Genomic DNA, 10,000 nt, shown 5'->3' with positions numbered 1-10,000 from the left:
ATTTGAGTATTCGATTATTTGAGTATTCGAGTATTCGAGTATTCGAGTGTTTGAGTATTTGAGTATTCGAGTATTCGGGTATTTGAGTGTTTGAGTATTCGAGTGTTTGAGCATTCGAGTATCCGAGTGTTTGAGTATTTGAGTATTCAAGTATTCGAGTATTCGAGTATTTGAGTATCCGAGTGTTTGAGTATTTGAGTATTCGAGTGTTTGAGTATTTGAGTATTCGAGTGTTTGAGTATTCAAGTATTTGAGTATTCGAGTGTTTGAATGAAGCTCCTTGGCCAGTGCGGGAGGCTCAGGATGTTCAGGACCTTGTTTTGACCTGTTCGCTAGGCAGGTGTCTTAGCTTCCGTTCCTGCGAACATCCCGTAGATGCAGCAGACCTGTCAGGTCCACCTCACCCTCCACCAAAGGACGAGATTGAGGAATCATCTAGATTCAGGATTCTGTGACAGGAGGTCTTGCATGAGCTTACTGGAGACGTACAGGAGATCCACACAGGGGCTCCATGGGAATGGTGCTGTGAAAGTGGGGTTGGCTTCAAACGTTCTTCTGCTGGTCAGATCAGGACCTCAGGACAACACCAACATCAGCTGAGGAATAAATAAATAAGTGACCACACACACCAGCATGTTCCTGTTTGTCCCGCAGTTGTTCAGTGGGGCTGATGTCAGGCGTCTGTTTAGGATACAGTGGTTCCTCCACACTCACCAAAGTACAGGCTTATGGGCCTCAGAACCAGACCCAGAATCAGACCCAGAATCAGACCCAGAACCAGACCCAGACCCAGAATCAGACCCAGACCCAGAACCTGACCCAGAACCAGACCCTACTGTGCCTCTATACTCTGTTGTTTTCACTCTGGTGAAAGGTAGTGTTCTCCAGTTGTTCCAGTAGGTAGTGTTCTCCTAGTGTTCTCCAGTTGTTCCAGTAGGTAATGTTCTCCTGTTGTTCCAGTAGGTAGTGTTCTTCTAGTGTTCTCCAGTTGTTCCAGTAGGTAGTGTTCTCCTAGTGTTCTCCTGTTGTTCCAGTAGGTAATGTTCTCCTGTTGTTCCAGTAGGTAGTGTTCTCCTAGTGTTCTCCAGTTGTTCCAGTAGGTAGTGTTCTTCTAGTGTTCTCCAGTTGTTCCAGTAGGTAATGTTCTCCTGTTGTTCCAGTAGGTAGTGTTCTTCTAGTGTTCTCCAGTTGTTCCAGTAGGTAATGTTCTCCTGTTGTTCCAGTAGGTAGTGTTCTTCTAGTGTTCTCCAGTTGTTCCAGTAGGTAGTGTTCTCCTAGTGTTCTCCTGTTGTTCCAGTAGGTAATGTTCTCCTGTTGTTCCAGTAGGTAGTGTTCTTCTAGTGTTCTCCAGTTGTTCCAGTAGGTAGTGTTCTCCTAGTGTTCTCCAGTTGTTCCAGTAGGTAGTGTTCTTCTAGTGTTCTCCTGTTGTTCCAGTAGGTAGTGTTCTCCTGTTGTTCCAGTAGGTAGTGTTCTTCTAGTGTTCTCCTGTTGTTCCAGTAGGTAATGTTCTCCTAGTGTTCTCCTGTTGTTCCAGTAGGTAGTGTTCTTCTAGTGTTCTCCTGTTGTTCCAGTAGGTAGTGTTCTCCTGTTGTTCCAGTAGGTAGTGTTCTCCTAGTGTTCTCCTGTTGTTCCAGTAGGTAGTGTTCTCCTGTTGTTCCAGTAGGTAGTGTTCTCCTAGTGTTCTCCTGTTGTTCCAGTAGGTAGTGTTCTTCTAGTGTTCTCCTGTTGTTCCAGTAGGTAGTGTTCTTCTAGTGTTCTCCAGTTGTTCCAGTAGGTAATGTTCTCCTGTTGTTCCCCAATCCCTGATTCATCAGCCGGAGAGGGAATCGTGACTCATCACCCCAGAGAACATGTTTCCACTGCTCCAGTGGCCATGTGCTTTACTCCACAACTACCAACACGTTCACATGGTGGACGTCAGCTGCTCTGCATCTGCTCGTGGGTTTAACCCACGTCCTGAAGTTCCTGCCACGCCGCTCATGTGCTGGTGTTGCATGTAGAGGTGGTGTGGGACTCCGTAGTGACTGATGCCACAGAGGACCGACGACTTTTCCACACTACACACTTCAGAACTGACAGCTCTGCTGGTTTGGGACTGAGCTGTTGTTACTCCCCAAAGCTTCTGTTTCACAATAAGAGCACTTACAGTTGAGCAGAGCAGCTCTAGCAGGGCAGAACCTTCAGACTGACTTGTGGTGAAGGTGGAACTCTGTGACAGAGTCAGATTTAAGATCACGGCTCTTCAGGGCCACCTACTCTACTGCCAGTGGTTATAGTGGACATTAGTGTTGGGGGTGCAGAGTGTTGGGGCTACACCTACTCTACTGCCAGTGGTTATAGTGGACATTAGTGTTGGGGCTACAGAGTGTTGGGGCTACACCTACTCTACTGCCAGTGGTTATAGTGGACATTAGTGTTGGGGGTGCAGAGTGTTGGGTTACAGAGTGTTGAGGCTACACCTACTCTACTGCCAGTGGTTATAGTGGACATTAGTGTTGGGGCTACAGAGTGTTGGGGCTACACCTACTCTACTGCCAGTGGTTATAGTGGACATGAGTGTTGGGGCTACAGAGTGTTGGGGCTACACCTACTCTACTGCCAGTGGTTATAGTGGACATTAGTGTTGGGGCTACAGAGTGTTGGGGCTACACCTACTCTACTGCCAGTGGTTATAGTGGACATTAGTGTTGGGGCTACAGAGTGTTGGGGCTACACCTACTCTACTGCCAGTGGTTATAGTGGACATGAGTGTTGGGGCTACAGAGTGTTGGGGCTACAGAGTGTTGGGGCTACACCTACTCTACTGCCAGTGGTTATAGTGGACATTAGTGTTGGGGGTACAGAGTGTTGGGGCTACACCTACTCTACTGCCAGTGGTTATAGTGGACATGAGTGTTGGGGCTACAGAGTGTTGGGGCTACACCTACTCTACTGCCAGTGGTTATAGTGGACATTAGTGTTGGGGGTACAGAGTGTTGGGGCTACACCTACTCTACTGCCAGTGGTTATAGTGGACATGAGTGTTGGGGCTACAGAGTGTTGGGGCTACACCTACTCTACTGCCAGTGGTTATAGTGGACATTAGTGTTGGGGCTACAGAGTGTTGGGGCTACACATACTCTACTGCCAGTGGTTATAGTGGACATGAGTGTTGGGGCTACAGAGTGTTGGGGCTACAGAGTGTTGGGGCTACAGAGTGTTGGGGCTACACCTACTCTACTGCCAGTGGTTATAGTGGACATGAGTGTTGGGGCTACAGAGTGTTGGGGCTACACCTACTCTACTGCCAGTGGTTATAGTGGACATGAGTGTTGGGGCTACAGAGTGTTGGGGCTACACCTACTCTACTGCCAGTGGTTATAGTGGACATGAGTGTTGGGGCTACAGAGTGTTGGGGCTACACCTACTCTACTGCCAGTGGTTATAGTGGACATGAGTGTTGGGGTTACAGAGTGTTGGGGCTACACCTACTCTACTGCCAGTGGTTATAGTGGACATGAGTGTTGGGGCTACAGAGTGTTGGGGCTACACCTACTCTACTGCCAGTGGTTATAGTGGACATGAGTGTTGGGGCTACAGAGTGTTGGGGCTACACCTACTCTACTGCCAGTGGTTATAGTGGACATGAGTGTTGGGGCTACAGAGTGTTGGGGCTACACCTACTCTACTGCCAGTGGTTATAGTGGACATGAGTGTTGGGGCTACAGAGTGTTGGGGCTACACCTACTCTACTGCCAGTGGTTATAGTGGACATGAGTGTTGGGGCTACAGAGTGTTGGGGCTACAGAGTGTTGGGGCTACACCTACTCTACTGCCAGTGGTTATAGTGGACATGAGTGTTGGGGCTACAGAGTGTTGGGGCTACACCTACTCTACTGCCAGTGGTTATAGTGGACATTAGTGTTGGGGCTACAGAGTGTTGGGGCTACACCTACTCTACTGCCAGTGGTTATAGTGGACATTAGTGTTGGGGCTACAGAGTGTTGGGGCTACACCTACTCTACTGCCAGTGGTTATAGTGGACATGAGTGTTGGGGCTACAGAGTGTTGGGGCTACACCTACTCTACTGCCAGTGGTTATAGTGGACATGAGTGTTGGGGCTACAGAGTGTTGGGGCTACACCTACTCTACTGCCAGTGGTTATAGTGGACATGAGTGTTGGGGCTACAGAGTGTTGGGGCTACAGAGTGTTGGGGCTACACCTACTCTACTGCCAGTGGTTATAGTGGACATGAGTGTTGGGGCTACAGAGTGTTGGGGCTACACCTACTCTACTGCCAGTGGTTATAGTGGACATGAGTGTTGGGGCTACAGAGTGTTGGGGCTACACCTACTCTACTGCCAGTGGTTATAGTGGACATTAGTGTTGGGGCTACAGAGTGTTGGGGCTACACCTACTCTACTGCCAGTGGTTATAGTGGACATGAGTGTTGGGGCTACAGAGTGTTGGGGCTACACCTACTCTACTGCCAGTGGTTATAGTGGACATGAGTGTTGGGGCTACAGAGTGTTGGGGCTACACCTACTCTACTGCCAGTGGTTATAGTGGACATGAGTGTTGGGGGTACAGAGTGTTGGGGCTACACCTACTCTACTGCCAGTGGTTATAGTGGACATGAGTGTTGGGGCTACAGAGTGTTGGGGCTACACCTACTCTACTGCCAGTGGTTATAGTGGACATGAGTGTTGGGGGTACAGAGTGTTGGGGCTACACCTACTCTACTGCCAGTGGTTATAGTGGACATGAGTGTTGGGGGTACAGAGTGTTGGGGCTACACCTACTCTACTGCCAGTGGTTATAGTGGACATGAGTGTTGGGGCTACAGAGTGTTGGGGCTACACCTACTCTACTGCCAGTGGTTATAATGGACATGAGTGTTGGGGGTACAGAGTGTTGGGGCTACACCTACTCTACTGCCAGTGGTTATAGTGGACATGAGTGTTGGGGGTACAGAGTGTTGGGGCTACACCTACTCTACTGCCAGTGGTTATAGTGGACATGAGTGTTGGGGCTACAGAGTGTTGGGGCTACAGAGTGTTGGGGCTACACCTACTCTACTGCCAGTGGTTATAGTGGACATTAGTGTTGGGGCTACAGAGTGTTGGGGCTACACCTACTCTACTGCCAGTGGTTATAGTGGACATGAGTGTTGGGGGTACAGAGTGTTGGGGTTACACCTACTCTACTGCCAGTGGTTATAGTGGACATGAGTGTTGGGGCTACAGAGTGTTGGGGCTACACCTACTCTACTGCCAGTGGTTATAGTGGACATGAGTGTTGGGGTTACAGAGTGTTGGGGCTACACCTACTCTACTGCCAGTGGTTATAGTGGACATTAGTGTTGGGGCTACAGAGTGTTGGGGCTACACCTACTCTACTGCCAGTGGTTATAGTGGACATTAGTGTTGGGGCTACAGAGTGTTGGGGCTACACCTACTCTACTGCCAGTGGTTATAGTGGACATTAGTGTTGGGGCTACAGAGTGTTGGGGCTACACCTACTCTACTGCCAGTGGGGCTACATGCTTCATTTTATACACCAGTTAGTAAATGATGTGACTTAAACAGTCAAACTCCTTTTTGCCCTTGTAGTGTAAGTTAGATGATACACACCCCCCTACACACACCCACACACCCCCCTACACACACCCACACACCCCCCTACACACACCCACACACCCCCCTACACACACCCACACACCCACACACCCCCCTACACACACCCACACACCCACACACCCCCCTACACACACCCACACACCCACACACCCCCCTACACACACCCACACACCCAGAGTAATTCTTAGTGACAGAATCATTCCATATGTGATTACCCACACATTTATGAATGAATACATTTACACGTGTCCTGTCATGTTAGCTATGTTTCTTGATTTGTTCTCACCATCAAGGACGCCCCGCTAGGGTTAGGCTGGTTTATTTAGTTTTACTAGGGTTTGGCATGAGCACACAACAATAGAAATGTCTAAAATTGTCAAAATAAATGGCACAAGTATGAAGTAAGTGTTTTGGACAGCTCCTATCAACCTCTGGAGTATTTTAAATCCAAGTTCATTTTTTAAACTTTTTTATTAGCTTGCATTATATTGTGGTGCCAGTATTTCAAAGTTTTTTAGTCGCTAAATAAATTTTACCAATATGACACATAAAAGAGATTTTTTACTGCTTACTGGTGAATTGGCTACACATGTTGGTTACTGGTGAATTGGCTACACATGTTGGTTACTGGTGAATTGGCTACACATGTTGGCCGATTGTGTTGGACACTGGCGAGACCTTTTAAGGTCTGCTGTACTGGGTTTTAACCACAGTGAAATGTGTATGTGCAGGCCCCGCTGTTTACGGGAGCCCAGCCTCTCTCTTAAGCACCAAACCACGGCCAAAAGAGTCTGGAGCTGAGGCGTTTGGTAACTAAAGCCCACGTTAGCAAGGAGTCTAATGGAAGGAGATTGAAAGGTGAGAGAGGCGGAGCTTACAGCCACAGGCCACAGAAGAGCAGTAATCAAGCAGAGGGATTATGGGTACAGAAGTGGGTTAAAGTTCAGTCTCTCTGATATCTGTGAAAATATGAAAATGTTTTAGTTTCTGGAGAAACTCTGAATGTGGGATGTTGGTTTACGTTTCTCTCTCCTTTCCTCTCTCTTTCCCCCTTTTTCTCTTCCTCTCTCTCTCTGTCCCTCTCTCTCTCTCTCTCTCTCTCTCTCTCTCTCTCTCTCTCTCTCTCTCTCTCTCTCCACTGCAGTGATGCAAATCAAGTTCCAAGTCTAAGCATGATCGTTCTTTAATCGCCATAGCGATCACGACTCCCCTCACAGACAGGGACGAGCGTTCACCTGCTTACTGACAAAACAAAATGACAAATCACATGACTAAAGTCCAACAGCACAGAGATCCTCGCCGCAGGGTCAGAGGTCAGCAGGGACCAGACTGGAGTGTTCTCATCCTGACTATTATCACTGTTTGAGTTCCAAAGGTCTGTTCTACACTCAGCCATTCTCTGCCTGTGTGTGTGTGTGTGTGTGTGTGTGTGTGTGTGTGTGTGTGTGTGTGTGTGTGTTTGCCTGTGAGCAGTGTACTTGCATTTGTGTGCGTGGTATGTTTGTTAGCAATGGCAAATTTCAAAACAAAATGTGGTATGCAGCAAATTTTAAAGACTAGAAATCTAATGATGGTGAATTGAAATTGCACGTACACAACTCTCTCTCTCTCTCTCTCTCTCTCTCTCTCACTGTCTCTCCCTCTCTCTCTTTCACTGTCTCTCTGTTCCTCTCTCTCACTGTCTCTCTGTTCCTCCCTCTCTCTCTCTCTCTCTCTCTCTCTCTGGCACACGTCCCAGAATGCTGTTGCAACATCACTCGTTCTGATTGGCTAGCTGGGGTCATACAACACTTCTGAGAAAGAGGAAATGACCTCGATCTTTTGCTGTGCACTTCCTCTCCATGCGCTCTCTCTCCTTCTCCCCCCCTATCTCTATCCCTCTCTCTCTATCCCTCTCTCTCATCCTCTCTCTCACTCTCTTTAAATAGCTTTGCCATGGCCTGGCTACACTCCTCTGTAAGTGATATGCTGTTTGATTTGACTTTCCAGCGCCTGTACTGAAGCTGCTGCATTTGTAAATGGCTGCTTTGTGTGAGCCATATGTGTGTGTGTGTGTGTGTGTGTGTGTGTGTGTGTGTGTGTGTGTGTGTGTGTGTGTGAGGGAGGAGAATGTGACAGAATGCTGTAGCTTATTTGCTCTAGCTGACGGTGTTTTGTAGCCAGCAGTGAATTGTTGGCATATTTTCAGTGTGTGAAGAGTTTATGCAGATGGACACAGACAGACAGATACAGACAGATACACACAGACAGATACAGACAGACACAGACAGATACAGACAGACACAGACAGATACAGACAGACAGACAGACAGACACAGACTGACAGACAGACACAGACTGACAGATACAGACTGACAGATACAGATAGATAGATTGAAAGAGACAGAACCAGAGAAAGTTATACTATGGTATATGACTAATTCACTTCACCAGCAGAGGGAAGTGCCCTAGCACCCTTTATACACTAGCACAGAGGGAAGTGCCCTAGCACCCTTTATACACTAGCACAGAGGCAAGTGCCCTAGCACCCTTTATACACTAGCACAGAGGGAAGTGCCCTAGCACCCTTTATACACTAGCACAGAGGGAAGTGCCCTAGCACCCTTTATACACTAGCACAGAGGGAAGTGCCCTAGCACCCTTTATACACTAGCACAGAGGCAAGTGCCCTAGCACCCTTTATACACTAGCACAGAGGCAAGTGCCCTAGCACCCTTTATACACTAGCACAGAGGCAAGTGCCCTAGCACCCTTTATACACTAGCACAGAGGCAAGTGCCCTAGCACCCTTTATACACTAGCACAGAGGGAAGTGCCCTAGCACCCTTTTACCCTCTAAATGTTTAGACATGCAATCACAAGCACACCTCACACACACACATCTTCTCTGGCTGAGGTGTTCATGTTGTTCTCTCTCTCTCTCTCTCTCTCTCTCTCTCTCTCTCTCTCTCTCTCTCTCTCTCTCTCACACAGGTGGGTACTGAACGTTGTGCCCTCTCTTGCCGCTGCTTGGACACGCTTGTAGTGCCACTCCCTGCTTCCCGCCAGCTTACTGCGCAAATCCAGGCCAGAAACACGACCCCTGACCTTTGACCCCTGACGCCCGCAACCTTCCCTGCGACCTCTGAGGACGACGCACGAGCCCCGCCCACCAATCGCACGCCAGCGTTCACAAGGCGACAGCGCCCCCATCAGCGTCGGGACAGAGCGAGCTCTTCTGGGACGTTATCGCGCGTTCAAGGTTCTCGCTGCACGCACGTTAGCAAGGAGGAAGAAAACATCGCAGATCTTGGAGCGAAGGTTTCGTTTTGTTTTCAGCTGCCTGGGAATTTTCTGTGACACTCCCCGACCCCAAACACTCCACTGAGGAATAATACGCTGCGTGTCGGTTGTTTGAGCCGACGAGACCCCAGAGAACGAGAGAACACACAGCGGGTCGTCTTGACCGCGGACGCACACGCTCGCATACACGCGCGTGCACACACACACACACACACACACACACACACTTTGCTTTGTGCCGCCATGGCGATGAACATGGCGCATGTGCGAGACCCCAAATGGCTGACGCTGGAGGTGTGTCGCGAGTACCAGCGGGGCACCTGCTCTCGCTCCGACGCCGAGTGCAAGTTCGCACATCCAGCCAAGAGCTGCCAAGTGGAGAACGGCCGAGTCATCGCCTGCTTCGACTCGCTGAAGGTACCACACCTCACCGCACACGCCACAACTACCGCACACCCACCACTACCGCATACCCACCACTACCACACACACCACCACTACCATCCACAACACCCGCACACCCACGACTACCGCATACCCACCACTACCACACACACCACCACTACCACCCACAACACCCGCACACGCCACGACACCCGCACACCCTCCACTACCGCACACACTACAACTACCACACACACCGCGACTACCGCACACGCCACAACACCCGCACACCCACCACTACCGCACACACCATGACTACTGCACACCCACCACTACCACACACACCACCACTACCACACACCCACCACTACCACACACACCCACCACTACCACACACACACCACGACTACCGCACACCCACCACTACCGCATACCCACCACTACCACACACACCACCACTACCACCCACAACACCCGCACACGCCACGACACCCGCACACCCTCCACTACCGCACATGCCACAACACCCGCACACCCACCACTACCGCACACACCATGACTACTGCACACCCACCACTACCACGCACACCCACCACTACCACACACACACACACCACTACCACACACACCACGACTACCGCACACCCACCACTACCGCACACACCACGACTACCGCACACCCACCACTACCGCACACACCGCGACTACCGCACA

The 10,000-nt window shown here is 49.8% G+C and overlaps 1 protein-coding gene across 20 annotated transcripts in view; it reads left to right on the top strand.

The window, feature by feature from the left end:
• The window catches only part of mbnl1 (muscleblind-like splicing regulator 1), a 49,916-nt gene that overhangs the window by 12,336 nt on the left and 27,580 nt on the right, over positions 1-10,000 (top strand). For 16 of the 20 annotated variants that reach the window (XR_013122281.1, XM_076981167.1, XM_076981180.1 and 13 more), the window contains one exon: positions 8,594-9,319. Coding sequence is in view for 19 of the 20 variants with exons in the window: in XM_076981167.1 (XP_076837282.1) it covers positions 9,146-9,319 (174 nt within the window). In the remaining variant the exon portion in view is untranslated. Of the gene's footprint in view, positions 1-6,351; positions 6,479-6,764; positions 6,996-8,593; positions 9,320-10,000 lie in introns of those variants that run through there. The other 4 variants (XM_076981168.1, XM_076981173.1, XM_076981171.1 and 1 more) reach the window with 2 other exon arrangements.

Source organism: Brachyhypopomus gauderio, chromosome 19, assembly GCF_052324685.1.
Source record: "Brachyhypopomus gauderio isolate BG-103 chromosome 19, BGAUD_0.2, whole genome shotgun sequence".
Lineage (NCBI taxonomy): Eukaryota > Metazoa > Chordata > Actinopteri > Gymnotiformes > Hypopomidae > Brachyhypopomus > Brachyhypopomus gauderio.
Note: the sequence above shows the minus strand (reverse complement) of the source record. Positions and strands in the feature narration are given on the sequence as shown.